The sequence below is a fragment of the Solanum lycopersicum genome, chromosome 3 (assembly GCF_036512215.1).
Source record: "Solanum lycopersicum chromosome 3, SLM_r2.1".
Classification (NCBI taxonomy): domain Eukaryota; kingdom Viridiplantae; phylum Streptophyta; class Magnoliopsida; order Solanales; family Solanaceae; genus Solanum; species Solanum lycopersicum.
The window spans coordinates 64774291-64795421 of record NC_090802.1 but is presented as its reverse complement, the minus strand read 5'-3'; the positions used below and the strand labels follow the sequence as shown (position 1 = coordinate 64795421).

General features: G+C 32.4%; 1 protein-coding gene across 8 annotated transcripts; it reads right to left on the bottom strand.

The window, feature by feature from the left end:
* Window positions 1–39: 39 nt before the first annotated feature.
* Window positions 40–13965, bottom strand: LOC101264306 (uncharacterized). 8 transcript variants are annotated; one of them, XM_010320321.4, is made up of 14 exons: window positions 13731–13965; window positions 11847–11936; window positions 11415–11521; window positions 11131–11255; window positions 10164–10328; window positions 9179–9397; window positions 8931–9008; window positions 7831–8168; window positions 7643–7753; window positions 7075–7562; window positions 5948–6116; window positions 820–1059; window positions 578–712; window positions 40–442 (listed from the first exon to the last, which is right to left on the bottom strand). In XM_010320321.4, the coding sequence occupies exons 4-14, from the start codon at window positions 11234–11236 to the stop codon at window positions 311–313; spliced, it is 2181 nt and encodes a 726-aa protein (XP_010318623.1). In that variant the 5' UTR covers window positions 11237–11255; window positions 11415–11521; window positions 11847–11936; window positions 13731–13965; the 3' UTR covers window positions 40–310. The 8 variants fall into 8 exon arrangements, with proteins under 8 accessions (XP_010318623.1, XP_010318622.1, XP_069151485.1 ...); XM_010320320.4 differs by having other exon boundaries at window positions 9179–9412; window positions 13731–13928; XM_069295384.1 differs by having other exon boundaries at window positions 9179–9412; window positions 11847–12754; window positions 13731–13892.
* Window positions 13966–21131: the final 7166 nt, after the last annotated feature.

Sequence of the window (21131 nt, the reverse complement as noted above, 5' to 3'; positions counted from 1 at the left end):
GAATCATAGCTGTCCATTTCACGACCTATGTGCCTGCACTTTTCCAAGTAAATAGTATAGTAATGCATAATATAATTAGAGTTATACTAAAGAACAAGAAAAGAGAATCATATCGGATTAAATGTAATGTACATGTAAAATCATAACTAGCCCCACCATAGATTCCCACTTTTCCCTGAGAAATAGTGTCACTTTTACAGAAGATGATAAATTAGGGCAGCTTTTGCTGTGGCTACAGATCCTCAAACAGATACTTCTAATGATGTGTTCTGGCCATGCCATGATTTTCATTCCATTACTGAAAAATTATTTACTCCTGCTTCCCTATAACTCGGGTCACCAGACCAAGGGCAACAGTTCTTCCTGATGATCGGAGGGACACCCTTCCAAGAGCTTTACAATTAGCATGCTCGTCAATGCAAACCATTCCTTGCAAAACCACCTAAACCATAAAAAATGAGTCATCTTTAACAAGCCAACACATGGAGGGAAAATGCATATTGGCGGCATCTGCCAACCAAAGAAAAAGAAATACATAGAATAAACATGAAACATGACGGTTGCTTTTGTCAAAAACCTCAATCATAGCATTCTGCTTTGCCAGAAGACATCGAGGTGATTTTCTGGTCTCCTTTCCAGTCTTTGGATCAAGCAAGGACAAAATCCTCACAACTCTTGCAGCCTCCTTAGCGTGGTGTACAAGAAATTCTAACTGCATAGTTCAAGATGATAAGTGCTTTATAACCATTAACTATACATAAGCCATCGGACATGGATATTTCTAAATTTCCAGTAGAACGATTGATTAATAAATGGTACCTGAGAGCCAATTACAATTGGAATGCCATTCTCCAAGATGAGGACCTTCAGTTCCAAATGATTTGCAACTGGAACTGGGAATTCAGGGTGGCACAAGACACCCCCCGCCATCACGTGATTGGCATCAATACCCTGTAGATTGATAGTGACACTGTCTCCAGCTTTTGCGGCGTTACAAACCTGAGAATCACGTTCCAAAGAACGCACTGTTGCCACATCTCTGAATGGCATGACTAAAACCTGGCCATGTTCATAATTTGGTGTTAAATGCCATAGGCATTAGTCTGTCAAATATAATGGAACTACACTGCCAACAAAGTAGATTTCAGAAGTTCCAACTTCTGCAGTTTGCTCTTTGCTAAATGGAACATTTTCCTACTCTTTATTTCACTATGATCAGCAAAGTTTTTCCCTTTTTCCACTCTTTATTTCTTCCTAACTCTATTTTCCAGTGTTCCTCTTCAAGCATCTTTCTATACTCACAGTTCTGCCTCTAAAATGTTGCTTATTCATGCGTGGTAGACATACTTTATTCTTTCCATACTTCTCCCCAATTTTCAAGGGTAGTGTCCATGACATCTTATGGCTCCATACTATTGTTTGTAAAAAATACAGAGTGTCAATAATCTTGGCTCAGCTTTTTCGAAAGGTACCTAGGGGCTAGGGGTTTCTATTTCTCTAAATTATCTCTCAAGACTTCATGCAGATATCAAAAGTTCAGGGCCTTTCTCCAGCTGAATCATCATAAATTAAGAAAAAACAGCAAAACAAACTCACAGCTACTACTGCAACAGAACCAGCCAAAAGAACTCAGATATCAACCAGAAATGATTTCGGTTAAAAAAACATAAACACCACCACCAACAAAGTAAAGTCAAACCGTGGAACAGCTTATATATAATGAATACAATCAATGATACACACAGAAAGATTATTCCGATATTATATATATGTAAATCTTTTTTTTTTTTGTGGAACTGGTAAGGTTGAAATATTCAGCGGGTATGCTGGCTACCTCCAAAAAGGAATAATTACAGATTTCCTATCAAATCTATAATCTGATCTATATCATCTATACAGAGCTGTTTACACCAAAAAAAGTGGAGATACTACACAATTCCATTTAACTTTGTGGATGGAATTGGATCTATCTTCAAAACATCTTCCATTTCTTTCTTTCCCGACTGACCACCATACACATAATGGTATTAGCTTCCACCATCTCTTTTGACTCTTACTGCCTCCCCTCCTAATCCAACAGCTCAACAGATCTGATGTATATTCTGGCATTGTCCAGTTCATGCTTGTGATGTCGAGAAACAAGTTAATGGTTATTTGTTTCCCCTGTCAAGTTGCACAAAAACACCTAGGAACCAGTTGTCTGCCTTTCTTTTGTAGAACTTCTTCTGTTAAACATGTTCTCTTTATCACTAACCAGGTGAAACACTTTACTTCAATAGGAATGTCACTCTTCCAAAAGTAGTCCCTATTATATTTTGGGGCCCCTGTCATCCCCATTAGTCCTCTTTTGTAGGCATTGTTGACTGAGAAGACTCCATCCTTGCTATGTTTCCACAGGATCTTAGATCTTGTCTGTTGTTGTTGTTGTTATAATCATTCCAGATAGTTTTTCCAGTAGCTGTGCCACCCTCTCCACCTCTCAGTCATTAAGTAGTCTTCTTAAAGATATGTCCCATCCCTGTTCTGTCCAACAATCACTCACTCTGGTATCAGGGTTCTCACATATGAGAAGTTTGGTCTATCCAACCATCTTTCCAAAATTTAGTTTTGTATCCATTACCCACCTTAAAATACATATTTCCTTCCATTTGTGGCCATAGGTTCCTGATTGTCCTCCATACCCCGACCCCATATGGTTCGGAGGTGATTTTTGTACACCAGGGATTTAGTTCTCCATATTTTGCTACTATAACCTCCTTCGAGAGAGCTGCATCTTCCTCAGTGTATCTCCATAACCATTTCATCAAAAGGCTTTCATTTTGCACCCTAAAAATTTATGATCCCTAAACCCCCTCTTTCTTTTCTAAGAAGAACATTCTTCTAGTTGACTAAGTTATAACCCTTTCCCTCCTTATTGCTTTTCCATAGGAAGTTCCTTCTTAAGTTTGTCCAGTTTTTTCACCACCTTTGTTGGGATTGGAAACAAGGACATCACATAGGTTGGTAAAGAGTCCAAAACAGAGTTTATGAGGATCAATCTACCCCCTAGGGACAGGTATTGTGCCTTCCATCTAGCAAGTTTTTTCTCCGTTTTCACCAGAATAAAATTTCATATCACTATTGTTTTGTGTTTGCTACCTAGGGGCATGCCCAGGTATATGGTAGGCAAATGCTCCACTTTGCATCCCAATATATTTATTAGTTGCTGCATCTGAGGGACCTCATTTACAGGAAAGAGATTACTTTTTCCCCAGTTTACTTTCAACCTGAAACTGCTTCAAACAAAACCAAAATCACTCTGATGTAGCTAATTTGTTCTGTTGTAGGTTCACAAAAGATGATAGTATCATTCGCATAGAGCAGATGACACACTTCTTTTTTTCCCACTCTATCTCCGGCCTGAAAGCCTCTAATCCATCTGTTTTGTGTTGCAATCCTCATCATACTATCAAAGCCTTCCATTGCCAAAATGAATAAGAAAGGGGAAAGAGGATCACCCTGTCTCAGTCCTCTTTCTGATTCGAAAAAACCTACGAATTCCCCAATTCACAAGGACAGAAAACTTGACCGTTTTTATACACACCTCAATCCACTTTTATCCATTTGCTGCCAAATCCCATTTGTCTAAGAGTATTCAGAAGGAAAGACCAATTCACATGGTCATAGGCTTTCTGAATATCCAATTTGCACATTAGACCTGGAGCTCCTCCTTTCATTCTTGAATCAATGCATTCACTAGCAATGAGTGTTGCATCCATGATTTGCCTCCCCTTTACAAAAGTCATTTGATGTTTGTTAATCAATTTCGACCCACTTTTTTAAACCTTTCAACCAACAATCTAGCAATGATCTTGTAGACTCCCCCAACAGGCTGATTGGCCTAAAATCCTTCAACCCTTATGCTCCGGGTTTCTTTGGGAGTAAAGTAATAAAGGTTGCATTAAAGCTCTTCTCAAAAATCTGATTAGAATGAAAAAATTGAATTGTATTGGTGATGCCTTCCTTCAACAGGGCCCAAAAAGTCTGGAAGAATACCATCGGATATCCATCAGGACACGGGGCTTTCTCCTTTGCACATAAGTTCAAACATACCCTTTTCTCTTCTTCCTCAAAAGGTCTCTGCAGCCATACTTTTTCGTCTTCAGTGATCATGTAGCCTCCAGCAGTGTCAACTCAGGTCTCCATTGTTCTGCCTCCTTGTATAGGTTGTTATAGTAAATATGCACAGCCTCTTTGATCAATGCTTGGTCCTTAGTAACAGCTCCATCTACTTCCAATTGGTCTATATAGTTAAATCTTTTATGAGAGGTTGCAATTCTGTGGAAAAATCGTGTGTTCTTGTCACCTTGTTTTACCCATTGGATTCTTGATCTTTGCTTCCAAGCTAATTCGTCCTTCCTTGCCACATCTTCAAATTCCATGCCCAGATGTGTCTTTTGCAGCAGTTCATCATTTGTGAGGGGCCTCTGTTCCTGAATTGTTTCCCAATTAGAAATTTGATTGAGAATACTTCCTTCCTTGTTTCCAGTTCCCCTTATTATTTTTGCTCCACTCTTTAAGCTTTACTTTCAACATTTTTAGCTTTTCAACCAAAATATAACCTGCTCTGCCAGTCACACTAAATGACTCCCACCAATTTTTCACCTTTTCTTTGAAACCCTCTACCTCTAACCACCGCGTTTCAAATTTAAAATAAGACTTTTTCCACCCTTCATCTCCACAGGACATAATAGGATTATGATCTGAAGCAATTTTGGGGAGACTGCTTTGAACTATCTGTGTAAAATTCTCTCCCCACTCTGCACAATATATAAAGCTGTCAATTCTAGAAGCAAAAATATTATTTTCTCCCTTTCTCCAGGTGAAAGAGCCTCCACATAATGGAGGATCAACCATCTCCATTTCTTCAATGAAGGATGAGAATTCTGACATAGCACCGGTCAGTCAGTGAGAATTTGTTCTCTCTGACGGAAGTCTAGTGACATTGAAGTCACCATACACTACCAGCCCGTTAATGTTATGCTTCAGCTCTAAAAGTTCTTGCCAGAGCACTCTCTAATTTATTCTGTTGCAGTCTGCATATACTGCACCAAAACCAGCTGAAATCATCATTTACTCCTAAAAACTTTCCAGTTATACTTTGGTTTTCATACAGAAACAACTCGCCCCTCCAGATTCTCCTATCCCATATTATTAAGAAACAATAACTGATGTTTTTCCAAACTTTTCACAAATTTTAGCAGAAGAGAATCCAAGTGCACAAACCAACATCCTTTTCGGCTAAAAAGTGAGAAAGAAAAAGTATAGAAGAATGAAGATCTACCACAATGAAGGTTTCTGGCAGTGTTTTGCCCTATTCCAAAACCTTCTTGGCTCTTTTGTAGGATTCTTGTGATTCTGTGGTTTAAGACAGTTCTCCAGTTGTAAGAGATATGTTTACTCTAAAAATATGACTCATAAAAACCGTGTTAATGACTTAAAAATTCTTCCAGACAATAGGCCCTATAAACGTTTGTTACATAGGAACCTTTAAACATTACTTCTAGTACCCTTATGGGTTTTTTTCTTTCTAAAAATATAAGCGGGTTTATAGTAATGTTACCGACACATTTAAATATATGTTGTAACCTGAGCTACAAAGTTTTCACCGTTCTCCATCAGCCCTTAATTTTTACCCATTGGAATTTTGGAATAAATTAATACTTAAAATGTTACTCATAAATGCCTTTAATCTGTTTGGGAAATTTTCTGAAAAGCTGCATCTTTTTTGTTAATTAGTTTGGAAAAAGGATTATTAAGGTTAAACTTCCTCTTTCTCACATAATGTGGATAAAGGTTAATGTTTGTGATGACATAAACCATTAGGTAAGAACATGACTCCCACAAGCATGTGTTACATAGAGGAAAAAAGGGTATACGAAAGGAATATTGTAGCAGTCTCCAGTACCTTATTTCCAGTTTGAAGAGCTCCCCTCTCCAACTTACCGCATATTGACACTTGCCCTTGAGACTGTGCTCTAACAACATCACATATTGGCAATAAAAATGGCTTCGAGTAGTCTCTTTGAGGAGGTTGGAGAGAGTCTATTGCATCCAATAGGCAAGGACCTCGAAACCTGCAAGTTTTCGAAGCCATGTTCTTACTTCATGAGTTTGTCAAGAATCAAGACAAAAAGGTACCTCCAGTAATTTGTGTTAAACCAACTAAAAAATTTTTATAAGCCGATATCAAACAACTAAACTCAGTCCAAAATTAATTGGATTCATACACTTAAATCCTCAAAATCCATTCTGATCTATCCAACTCCATTTCATTTCAGTACTAATTACATTTTTTAAAGCAGATTAGCAGCTTCATATAATTAAAAGTTCTATAAATTTCATATTTACCTCTATATGGGATAAAATTTTCTAACTAAAACAAATGCTCTTGAAAAAAAACTAATCTAATGTGAGCATACTACAACTACTAAGCCTTGACCTAAATTACTTGGTATCGCCTAAATAGATCTATTATTTTTAGCTAAATCTACACTGATTCTAGAGACTCTAAGTTTCATAAGTAAAATTCTCTAATTGTAATTTTAAGTCAGCCTCCATCCCTTTTAATCATCTTCAATCACCTTGCCCTACCTACTAACTTCTGCACATGAAGTTTTATGCAGGATATGGTGAATAATCTCAGGCCACATTCTATCATTTTGTTCTCTACGTGTGCTCTTGTGTAATTTGTTGAATATGCCATCTATATCTACAACATTCATCTTATGTGTGTTGGTTTTAGAGGTCCAATATTCACTTCCATTTACATTGTAAACCACAATTACTAAGAAAATTCAACTCAATAGCACAATCTTCATCTTAAAAGCAGAACTTTAAGTTATTATATCTAAGAAGATTTTCACTATTTAAATTCCAGCTACCTGTTGTTTAAGAACTCTTTGTTATGCGATAAAATTAAGCGACGTGACTAGAATTAAATATACAAGTAAGGTTGTGCTTTCTTAAACCCACAAACCCATGACACAAAAAACAGGAAGGAAAAAAAAAGAGTATGTCGGCTAGTAGGCTAACCAGGACAAGAACCGTGATTCTGATGGACCTGTCACCAAATTTTGGTTTTCCATGGCACTTACGGGAATCCATGTTACTGAAGAATCTTTAAACTTACAAGCACGGAGAAATGTGCCCAATTGTTTCTTAATTGCATCAAATCGTTCTTGGGAGTATCCCACTGCATCCATTTTGTTAACTGCAATTATAATCTGATCCACCCCAAAGCTTTTGATAAGTTGTGCATGCTCCCTCGTCTGACCTCCAGTAGCATCAATACCTGCTTCAAACGCACCAACTGAAGCATCAATTACAAGAACTGCTGCATCTGCTTGTGTAGCCCCTGATATCATATTTGGGACAAAGTCCCTGTGGCCTGGGGAATCAAGCAGAACAACACGGTAACATTTTGTGTTAAAGTAGGCAACACCCACTGTCATAGTTATTCCCCTCTCTCTTTCTTCAGCACTCTCATCCAATGCCCAGGCATAAGCAAATGAACCTTTTCCCTGAGTGAATAGACAACGGACTTGTCAACAAACTCGTAAACATTTGATTGTGTCTTGCAATAAAGGATGAGAATAATTACTTGCTGCTTAGCCTCTTTTTCATATTTGTGCATTTCTTTATGGGATATCCGCCCCAATAGGTGCAGCAACCTTCCTGATAGTGTTGACTTTCCAGAATCCACATGGCCAACCTACATATGGGGAAAAATTGAGACTAAGAAGCAGTGTAATATACACTAAATCAAGATAAAGTAAATGAAGGACTTACAATTGCAAGATTTAGCTGGTTGAAGTTGTCTTCTGTTTGAGGAGGCTGCACAATTTTCTCAGGCTTATTCTTTGAGCTTGATGCTGCACTGTCACTCTTTCCTGTATCCACACTTTGAGGCTTTGATGATACAGATATATCGTTCAAATTGCTTGCTAGGCCATTATTTCCCCTAGTTTTCGAAGCAGGACCACTATCCTTCAAATCATCGTTCTTAACTTTTGCTAATGATGTTGAAGAGCTTGGATGCCCTTCCGCAGCCAATTCCTTTTTTACTTCTGTACTCAGTTCCTTGATATTTGATGAGATATCTAACTGTAAGATCCTGTCAGTATCAGCTGAACACGGCAAATAAAAGATGTCAACCTCTCCAAACTGAAAAAATATATAAAAACAAAAGAAAACAGTTACACGACTGAGTGTTCAATACAGCCCTGGAAAAGGGTATTCGTGAACCCTAACCTAACTTAAACAGGGCAGAAGAAAAGAAAAGAAAAACAGAAATTTCATGAAAACACTAATTAATTTAACAAGAACTTTAAGCTATTACTTGGCAAACCACTAGAAAAAACTGAAAATGGCTTGTATTACTTGTAAGAGCATGATTCACTCACTGTCCAGTGTTCCAAGGGACCACCCAGACATCAATACTCCCTCGCGTGAATCTCCAAAATAGTGATATATCTTTCCGACTAGGAGGGAACTTGTAGTCTATGTTGCTCGAACTCTTCAAAAGTGTTGCCGCACCCATGTTGGATCCTCCTAATGCACTATTTTTGGAGGACCCAACACACACCCTCGATATTTTTGAAGAGTCTAAACAACATAGCTTGAAGTGACCCTCCATTGACTATTTCCAAGCTCCATCCTCATCAAGTAGACCAATGCAAAAATGGTTGATGCATTAAGATTCACTGATTGCAAGTATTTTCTTTTCAATTTTCTCATTTAATTTTGCAGTTAATCAACGTCAGTGCAACCTCCACCATCGACTCCACGGACTTAAATGTTAGAAGTATTGTTGCCCAAACTAGAACCACCTTAAGGAAATAGGACATAAATTAAGTGTACAAATAGAATCAAAAGCATGAATAGAGTACCTTTGGGACGTAATTTGGATGGTGCTATTCCACTCAGTACTAAATCGTCTGGAGATGGGGAGTCAAACTTGAAAGGTACTGCACCATCATTAGCATGTGTGAGGAAATGAATTAAAATCAAAGATGGTCAAATACTGAACAGAGATAGAAGTACCATAATGCAACAAACACAATTTTTCAAGCAAAGGGGAGGGAAAAAAAGGAATGCATATGTCTATACACCGGCCTTTGCTTGAACATGTGCAGACCTATATCAATCTTGCAGTGGCTTTGAGAGCAAAAAGCTCTGTGTAAATCATGAAACTGTCCACAGATATTTCCAGGCTTGTAGTAAAAGCAATCTTCGGTCTTAAAACGGTAATTCTGTGCTTCAAAGTTTATAACATTTTTTGCTTTCTGAAGCAGCAGTGATGGAAATAGAGACTCGGCCATTACAGATGCTCCAGAATCTTTACATATGCCACCAACTGCACGGGAACCATCTACTCTATGAAGCCGCAAGCAGACCACACATGAAACAACAAGCAGACCGGATAAGACCTAAACATAATAATGTAAAAAAAGGTAGTTTGTTCATACAACCTACTGACCTTTAATAACCTTTAAAATAGGCAAACCAAGAAGAAAGAAATGCCCAAAACTTTCAAATAAGCATTACATTGTAGTAAGTAAATAAAGCATGAAATAACATTAGAGATGGACTACCCATGTAAATAATTCCATCTCCCACCCCCAAAGAAAATGTTTTCTCCTGTTCTGTAAAACGCTTTGGTCCATAGTGCAAGTAAGCAAAGCAGTTCACAACTTCACATGTGAGCTAGTCTGGTAGATGGTAGTGAAAAATTTCATAGAGACAAACATGAAATAAAATCAAGGAGAATGCGACCAAACACAAGGAAACAGTTCCTCTTCCCCAACCCCCACAAAAAATGCCTTGTCATGTTCTCTATTTCCCTGGTTCAAACTGCTAATATTCAAAAGAATGCTATAAGGTAGTAACAAAATTCACACACCAGCAGACAAGCTAGCAATGCAACCAAAACAAGGAAGAGAAAAACAGTTCCCTCTTCCTGCCCCCCCCCCCCCAAAAAAAAATAATAATAATATTGTTTTCTCATGTTTAATGGAGATGGAAATACAGTAAGCAATCTGTCCATAAGAATGTTAAGCATAGAAGAAAGTTTCACAGAGACACATATTTAGACCCTGAGGACAGGTTCCAGAGTTGCTAACCTGCATTTTCTTTACTGCTGACACATTTTTTGACCAATGGATTACGAAAGACTCCACATATATCACATACATTCATAGTATCTTCATTATCAAATGTGCAAATGGGACAACGCCAAATCCCAGACTTAACCGACTCTTGTTTTAACCTTGTTTCTGGCGGCACACCTGCAGCACATTGTTAAAAAGCATATTATGTTCTTCAAAGTTCTCTTAACATTTACAGGGTTTGCTATTTTCAGGACCTGCGGTCATGGTAAACAACCATAAACATTTAACTACGCAAAGAAGAAATCTCATTGGTATTTCCTGTGTTCTTTCATGTAATAGTACTACTTCTAAACTTAGTGTAGAAACCTAAATTTAAATGGTCATGAAGTTGCATAGGATATATCTGTAGAAGAGTACCAAAAGCATTGGGATGTTCCAGCTTGCGAGACAAAAATTGAGACACGGATAGTGTAATGCTGTAATGTTTAGGGAGTCCTCCAAGAAGTTAAACAAATCATATCTTTAAGCCTGGTAATAGTTTGGAGTAAGTTGTTAAGTATTTTTATCCTTCAACGAATCCCAGTGAGTAGTATAGAAGAGCCCCACACAACAACTAAATGTTCTCCACCATCCTACTTCAAGAAACATAGTCAACAATGGAATGATGACACATCAATAATTGTTGTAACAATTCAGAGAAAAATAACACAATAAAGCAAGTCATTGCAATTTAATGGACAATACCATGAATTTTAATTAGCTTGCACAAAACGAGTTTGGAAGTACATAAAATACTTTTATTCAAACATGACATCAACAAAGGTAAGTCAGCATTACAAAGAAGTAATCTCATTATGATTAGTGTCTTTTGCTGTTCTTGTTTGTTAAGGGTTGAGGGGAGATAAAATGGGATTGTGCTGCCTCAAGATCTTAAGCATGAGAATCTAACAAGCTCCCTAGAAAGAATTAAGGTACTCACCATATTCCTCTGCACAATCATACCCATCATCATAGTCATAACCGTAATCTTCATAATCATCAAAATCTTCCTCATACTTAACTCCATAATTCACCTTACGAGGCATCGTGAACTTTCAGCTATGCCTAAAAATCATGTACTTGAATGGTTACTCTCTTGATAAATCAAACCCACATTACCAAAGGTGTAACGTAATGTAGAAGCTCTAAAATTCTAACGGTAAAACAAAACACAAAATTTTCCTTTGTCATGCTGAAATAAAGTTGAATATGAATGTAATTTACCTTGACGTTGATGATCTCATTTGGAAAACATCTTTCTCCAACTAATTTACGGAATAGGAAATCTTCTGTGAGTGTGCTGAGCATGGGGGAAGAAGATCTAAAGTTTCCTGTGCAATCAAAGAAGCTACTAGATCAAAAAAAGTTCAAACTAAGCTTAATCATAAAGTTCATCCTATCTCTGCTCGCAACTGGTTATATGTTATATGGCTCAGCCTTTCAATCCATTGAAACAAACTCTCAAAAGGAAGATAAAAGAATTATGAGTTCCAAAAAATTTCTTTGCAGATATGACATGGAGGGACAATTGCCATATACAAGCTATGTATTTCAGTTCAGTGTTTATCCTCGTGTATGTATATAGATGTCTATATGACTTTGTCTCATTCTACTATTTGTTTCAATTTCATGGAAGACTGTCAAGTTTAAACTTACAGCTAATTTTGAGCCCCCAACAGAGTAGAATCCAGCTAGTTCATCACCTTAGTAGTTACAAATGTATAACACCCATTGGCCAGTAGCACACTAGAAACATGAAACCCTTCATATTTAGTATGTCAGAAAAAAACTTCTCAAAAATAAGTTACTTCCTGAAAAATGTTTTCTTGTATATGATTAGTAAACAGAAAATATTTCAATGTTAACAAATTGATAGTGTATTGATGAATTTTTAAGTATGAAAGAATGATGATAAATATATAAACGTCATTTGGAGCGGTGACATGAAGTTAAGAGTTGACATAGACGTGAAAAGAAAAATGATTTCCACTCAAAAATGAGCAAATTACTGCTATCATAAGAAAATTCCGGCAACCGAAGCACCAAAAAAATGACTTGTTTTCCATAAAACATTTGTTGTCATACCAAATAAAACCTAATAGTCACATCGGAATAGGTGAATCAAATAACCGTTGACTAATTGTAATTCATTGATAATGAAAATAACTTTTACACAATAAGTTACTTTTCTTTATAAGGAATTTACACAATAAATTGCTTTTAAAAAAACCAACAATAACGAAAACAAATACCTGTCTATATAGAGTGTTGGAAGTAACCGGAAAAGGAGGTACTTCACCTGCTCAACCGGTCAAATACACTGGCGTCTAAAATGAGAGTGTATATGAACTAAAATCTTTATATAAATTCGTAAAATAATACAGTTTCGTTAAACATCAACTTAGATCTTTTTATAGCACTTGAATCCTATGGGTTAATTTGCATTGGTATTACCAACCAAGATACAAGTACCAACAACAGCAACTACGTCTCAGCCCCAACAGAGATGTTCCCTCTGCTCCCGTTTAGTTGTCATGTATACTAAAAGTGGTTCTTCCCATATACTTGACAATTCAAAAAAATCATGAGATAAGTAATTAGATTATCCAACTTTGCCCTTAAGCGTAATTATTCTAGAAGTAAGTGGCACATAAATAGACAAAGATTAAATAATTAATAAGGGATATATTAGTCAAATTACACTCCAAATTAATTTTTTTTCTTAAGGGTTGTACAACACCTTATCCCGGCAACTAAAAGGAAACAGAGTGAGTAACGAATTATGCAGCGGCTGGAAAATATTTCTAGATTTATTTGGTAGTAGTGTCAACTTGATAATTTAATCCACAGTAATTATATATCTTGAGTTAAGGAATTAGATTAATAGTTAAACTTCACGAAATTAAGGAGTTAAACCATTTATTTCGTGAAATCCTAAACTCCTCTCTAGCCAATACAAGACCTAAAAGAGTCAACAAAGACATAATCATCTCACGTGTATTTATTTTCAAGTAAATGAAAAAAAGTTAATATACTTGAATATCAAGAAAATTCAAGAAAACACAGTCTGTACTACTAATATGCCATAACAATGCAGTTAGTGATTCAAATTGAATACAAGAAGACAAACCGCGTAACAAAGAATTAGCAAGAAACACACCTAAATGGACACTAGTTATATATCTCAAGTTAAGGAATTACATTAATAGTTGAACTTCACGAATTTAGGAGTTAAACTGTTTATTTTGTGAAGTTGTAAACTCTTATGTAGCCAATACAAGATCTAGGAGAGTCACAAAACACATGATTATCTCACATGTATTTATTTTCAAGAAATTACCTGCACGACTAATATACCATATCAATGTGGTTGAGGTTCAAATTAACTCCAAGAAACCAAATTGTCGTAACAAATGATTATCAAGAAACACACATAAATGGACATCACAAAATTGCTTAATTCTAAAAATAAGGGTTTGTACAAGATGAATGGCAAGGCAGTGAAAATGGAGGATAATCAATTTCGAATCGTAAGCTTACTGTTGTCAACTCCGGCGAAGAACAGTCGCAGAATCGGAAGAAACAGTATTGAGAAGGGCGATTTCGCTGTAATGTTGATGATTCGTCATTCACCGATAATTCCCCCGGTAGAAAAAGACACTCTCGTTTCCTTAATCTTTCTGCTTTATTTATGCCTTTCTTCTTCTTCTCGTTCGAGAAATTTCCTAAATAGAGTATACAACTGCGGTGAAAAGGAGCAAAAATAATTTTTTTTTTTTTTTGAAGGGGTGGATTGAGGGGCGGTAATTATATAATGTTAAAAATATGAAGCGGTTTAATCAAGCAATTTTTTTTGGAAAAATTTCATATGTGACAAACATATTTTATGAAATATCATTCCATGGGTATAATTTACATAATGACATTCCATGCATATAGTTTAATTTGTTAGGTGACTTTAAATTTGTATAAAACATTTATTTTAAATTTAAGTTTATACAAAAAATTTACTTTTTCAGTAAGCACAAAAGATGGTAACAATAAATTCACATAATTCCAAAATTTAAGCAAAACGTTCAAAATCAAATATTTTCCTAAAAAGATAATTCTAAAGCAATAGAAAGATAATACCAATTCTAAAGCACACGATTGAAGCATTCAAATATTTTTCTATTTTATTTTTTTTTAATAAATCTATGAAACACTCAGGCGTTAATGACCCTATATATATATATATAAATTGATTATATTGAATATATTTGAGAAATTGTATATGATTTTTTATACAATATTTGTGTGTATTGATTATGTGTTATTAACGGTATATGTTACTATCATAATATGTATTTGTTTTTAATTTTTTTTTGTGTAGTCTGTTTGTATACAATATTTTATTATATTTCTATTTTTTTTTTGTATATAACTAGGAATTTGTATAATGTATAATAATTTTGGCATATGTATTATATTTGTATATGTGCATCTGTAATTTCGTGTTCTTTAAAAAAATAAGGGAAAATGTACAAGTACCCCCTTAACATATGCGTGAAATCCGAGAGACACACTTATATTATACTAAGGTCCTATTATCCGCCTGAACTTATTTTATAAATAATTTTCTTCTCTTTTCGGCATACATGACACTAGCTTGAAGAAAAAGTCAACATGCGTTGGACGGTGGATTATCAACAACATTGACATGCAATGTCATCTATTCTGATTTTGAAAGACTTGTATCTGATAAGTAACTAATTTAAAAAAAAATATGAAAAACTAACAAGCATACTACATATACAATTGTTGAAGAAGGATTCCAAAAAAAAAAAATAATGAAAGACACGAATTTGACAGCTGCAAAAAGTGAAGGTACAATTGGAGGGAGAAGTTCAAAATTTTCCCAATTCAAATTAGAAGGGAAGAGTGATTTTAGGAGAAAAATATGAAATAAGAATAGAAGAGATAAATTTGATTTTGTATGAAATTATATACAAAATTTGACTATTTTTATTCCGTATACAAATAGATAGTGGGTCATATTATTTATGGCAAAAAACTGAAACTTTATTTACTGACAATAAATAAATTAAATTATACCCTTATTAACTAATTACTTAGTAATATTTGTAATCTCACGTAATTTTTCATATTGTAAACCTAAATTTTTTCATATTAAAAGGTGTTAATTAGTTGGGGTGGGTCCATTTATAAGATGTGTTAAATAGTAGGTTGTCTATTCACTTATCGTACTCATAAATCCTAATTATTTACTTTTAAATACAAAAATATTGAAAACTTAAATTTCTCTCTTCATATTAAGAAGGGAAAATTTCATATATGACAAACTTATTTGATTAAATAACATTATATGGGTATAGTTTACCTAATTACATTATATCGGTATAGTTTAATTATTAAAGGTGTCTTTAATTTTGTATATAATTTTTTTTTATACAATTCTATTTTAAAAAGTTGTTTGTAACTGAAGCATTAAATATGGTAACAATAAATTAAGATAATGTCACAATTTTAGGGAAACGTCCCATTTTTTAAGCTAAACGTTCAAATTCAAAAAAAAAATTCATACAGCCATTGAAACAAAACTATAATTATTTTTTTTGCTCTTTGTGAAACTGAAGTTCAGCAATTTTTGCAATCGAATACAGGTAAGTTTTTATTCGATGAAATTTCTTGTTTATTATTGCAATAACTATACAATGTTAAATTGGATTTAGAAATTGTAAATTTTTTTCGATCGTTGTTTTTTTTAAAAAAAAACAAAATATGATTTTGTTAAGCTGAATTTGTGTGTATTCGTTAGTGTGATGTGGTTTTATTAAAAAAAAATTCAAAATATGTTTCTGTTAAGCTGAAATTTTGCAATATACAATTATATACTGTGCATGTAATTGTATATGTTATTCGCAGTATTTGTATATTTTGTAAGCAACAATATTTAATCAGTGTTCATAATTGTATATATTCATAAATCATGTGTTTTATTTTTTATAGAATTATATACTATTGTAGATGTATTGTTTGTATATTAGAATAATAGTATAAAATTTCTATGTCATACGATTTATTTTTGGAAGAAGTATACACTATTGTAGATGTAGTGTTTGTATATTAAAAAGAATAACGGTATAAAATTTGTATAATTTGATCGTATAAAAATTGTTTTATTAATTGTATATATGATCTCTTTGAATTATTTGAAATATATATAAATATTCTTTTCATAAATGTACAAATAATGGGCTCATTAGCTATTTTGGTTATGCATTCTGGAAAATGGGACGATATAAATAGTTACGTTGATTATACTATAGAGGGAGTAGTTTTTAAGGAACAGTCAACGTTTCTTGATTTTTATACTACTATTGCCAAACAGATTGGTGTTGATATGAATAATAAGACTTTGAAGATTGAGTACAAGGTCGAAGAAAGCAATAACGAATGGTTATACACAATGACATGGGTGTCAGAGTGTACGTAATGCTAAAAAAGGCCAACATTGATTTTAACAAATTTCCTATTTGTATAACTATTTTGGATTCATGTGATAGACAGATTTCTCAGTGTAAAGAGATGGGGCTGTTGGCAACTGTTGCAGAAAATGACTGTCATGATATGATTGTTGTTGAACCGGAGCATACAAATGTTGCATTTGTATCGATTGATATGTGTACATGAATATATTAGTTAAACATGACATTATATTCAATAATTTGTATATAACTACTACAATATACAAAATATAATCACATATGATATTTTCCCATCTGTATAAATAAATCCAATTACAAAATATAATCACATATGAGCCTTTAATATACAACCCCCCTACTACCAGCTATTAAAACAGACATATACATATTAATTATTGTATATGTATATATACTCAATGTATACGAACTTCAATAATTGTATATAACTAATATAATATACAAATTTTAATCATATATTCAAATTTTTAATCTGTATAACTAAGTCCAATTACTTTTTTTTTATATATATACAAAAATAAGTTAGATTGATATGTGTACATGAATATATTAGTTAAACATGACATTATATTCAATAATTTGTATATAAATACTACAATATACAAATTATACTCACATATGATATTTTCCCATTTATATAACTAAATCCAATTACTTTATGTACTAACTTCAATAATTTGTATATAACTAATATTATATACAAATTCTAATCATATATTCCCGTATACATTACTTAAATATACTATATACAATTACTAAACATGGAATATACTATATACAATACTTAATTTAATATTTTTTGTATATTGACAACTAATTAACCAAAAAATTGTATATAACATTGTGTTTTAAGACCCTACCTCTTGATTATGAAGTTCTTCAGATCCGACTACTTCAGAAGCATTTTCGTCTGATTCAATGTTTACAGCTTTCCTCTTTCTTCTTCCTTGTACAATTTTAATGCCTCTAGCTTTGGCATTTTTAATAACTTGTTGTACTGCCATAGGGTCGTTTTTTTCTTTGATCTCAGCTCTTCCATGGTTTGTTCTTCTATAATTTGATTTGATTTCCCCAAAGACCCTACATCAACCCCAAAATCTTGAGTTAGCCCCATTGAAAAGGATGGTAAAATGTCATTGACATGCAAAGGACTATCTCTTGTAATCCTCAATGATGAAGATGATTCATTCATTGTTTGACCAATTTTAAATCTATCAAGAACAAAAAATCGATTATTTCATCAAAATATATGAAAAATAATAATAAACAGAACACATATACAAATTTTAAATAAGTAAAAAAAAAGGTAAACAACTAAAATTAAGGAGTACTTACAAAATTGACTTCAACTTGGGGAGGGAACTTCGACTTCGAGAGGGAGAAATCTAATTTTGGACAACAATTTGAATTTCAAACCGGCTAGTTGGAGTATTAAATGTAGGAGAAAACGTTGGAATGTTAAAAGGAGAGAGAAAAATGTTTGTGAAAAGGAGAGAGAAAATTGTTTTTTGTATAATTATATACAAAATTAGAAAATAAGGTTTTTATACAATTGGCTACATAATAGGTTGTGGACCCCATTAATTATACAAAAAAAAACTATAATTATATAAGGTAAATAAATTAAACTATACCCCTATGACATAATTAGTTATGAATGTTTGCCATTTCATATAATTTTTTCTTTTTTTTTCGAGAGGGGGTGGGTTGAGGGGTGGACGGTGGTAATTATGCAACGTAAAATATGATTTTATGTAGGAATTACGAGGGAAAATTACTTGTATATAATTAAATATATATTAGTTAATTAATTGAAATAATTATAATTTGTTTTAATTTCATTTGCAATTTATTTTTAATTATAATTTTGAATATTATGTTCAGTAACACACATGCTCTTAAATTGCTTAACATGTGATGTAACATGTTTCTTTCTCCTCTTTTCTTAATTTAGTCATCATAACATCTAAATTTGAGTTAATGGTTAAAAATATTCGTAAAGTATAATTTAAATTTAAAGTACATTCATTCATGTGTTATATAAGTAAATCAAAAATAAATTAAACTATTTAAAAAATTATAAGATTTATTTTTTTTATCTATTTTTTAAAAAAGAAATTCATCCATCAATAAAAAATTTGTCAAGTCGAATGAATATATGTGCACAGTTGAATGATTTTTCTAATTTTATAAATTGAGCATTTAAATCATATTCAGACAAAATATATTAAAATTATAAATATTTTTTGTATTAAGTATGGCAAAATACAAGTCTAACTTCAAAATTTTTAAATAAAGTAATAATTTTTATTTTCATAACTCAATGATTACGTAATTTCATTAAATTCTAACATTTATGTACATGGTATAAAATGTGTATTGCGTCGTATATAACGTACATATGTGCTAAATATTTATCAAAGGAAATCTCAAAATAGTTAGACGTGATATTTTTAAAATGATTTTACATAATATTTTTGACCATCGGAACATACTGTATAAATATTTGAAGACATATGTATTGTTGCAAGTAGGGGTGCTCACAGGTTGTTTTGGATCGATTATTGGTCAAAATCAAAACAAACCAATTTAATTGGTTTAAAATTATCAAAACCAAACTAAACCAAACTAAATATAATGTACATTTATCGATTTGGTTATTTTCAGTTTTGGTTTGGTTTGGTTGTTCAGTTATTGATCATATATAAAAATAAAAATAAAAATTCATTAAAACGTGAAAAAAATTGACAACAATTCAATCAAACGAAAAATAGTTAGAATGAATGTCATTACAAAACTTTTGATCATTGAATTTACTGAATAAAACTTCAAAATTCACTATTTTGGCAATAGAAGGAAGAGACAATGACATTTTCAGTCCTACAAAAGAATTTCGATAGACACTCATATACATGAAACCAATAAGAAAAATGCAACATTTTTTTTCTCAAGTAAATTATAAATATTTTTTGATGAAACATATATAAAATCTTTAAAAGTTGTTTCTGAATATAAATATTATGTATGAATAATAATAAAATTTATGTATATAACTGTTACTTCCGTTCGGTTATGTCTTCGATATTTTTCAAATAAAATCATAACCAAACCAAATACTATTGTTTTTTAACAATCTAAAACCAAACTAAAACAAAATCCAAATTAAATCGATTTGGATTGATTTTTATCCAAACCATGAACACCCCTAGTTACAAGTCAATTTACTAGGTGATGCCAAAAAAAAAAAACATATAAACTAACAATACACAAAATTTAAATTTTGAGAATGAAAGATTCATTTCTTATGCATATCCTTATTTTTTAGGTAACTTTGAGCTTCCCATCGTGGATAAGGCATGACCAAATTTTTTAAAAATATATATTTTTTATTGATTTAATCAGTTTCTTAATAAAAATAGACTGAAAGAATGATTATTGTTAGTTTTTGAATAGTATAATAATATTTCTTCTCATTAGAATAATATAAAAATGTCTATTAAATTGTGTCATAGTTAAGAAATATTTTAGTCTAAATTTCTAAATTGAATTAAGCTATAAAAAAAACTACAAAGAATATTTTATCGCATTTTTCCATTGTTGGAGTTACAAATTACAATACAAATTAACTTTTACTTTTAAAATCATTTTCCCACTAAATGTAATTCTAATTAATTTTTTATTCAGATCATCAATATAATAAAAAAGAGCAGTCCATTTACTTAAAATAAATTTATCAAGATATTTAGTTTCAAAATTCCCCAAACCGAATTGGTGTAAAAGTAACAGTAGAGTTCTCTGTTTACACTTTGTAATTATATTTTATCTTATTATCTATGATATTGTTTTAATAAATATAATATGAGCAACTTTCATATATAGCAAATAAAAAATTTATATTTATATGTTATAGCAAAGTTTGCATAATTGTGTTTTATAGCAAACATAAAATTGTATAATTCGCTATATATATACAATTGTATAATTCGCTGACTTAAATTGTATAATTCGCTGGCCTATTTCGCTGCAATTGTATAATTCGCTATCCTATTTCACTGCAATTGTATAATGCACAATTGTATAATTCGATGCCTATATCTCTGCAATTTTTTTATAAAATTTGCTTTGCATATAACTGAATAGAATTAAAATGTATGTATATTGCATAATTATAAGTGTATAGCAAGAAGATATATGTTTTTCTCTCGTTTTATACAAAAACATAAACACAATATATATACTTCTATTGTATAAGGCTATAGAAAATTGTATTTCACTGCAATTGTATAATTCGTTGGCCTTTTTCTCTGCAATATTTGTATAAATTTTGCATTTGTTTACGATTGAATTGAAGTAAAATGTTTGTAAATTGTATAATTAAGTGTATAACACGAAGATATATGTTTTTGCATGTGTATATACAATTTTCTCTCGCATT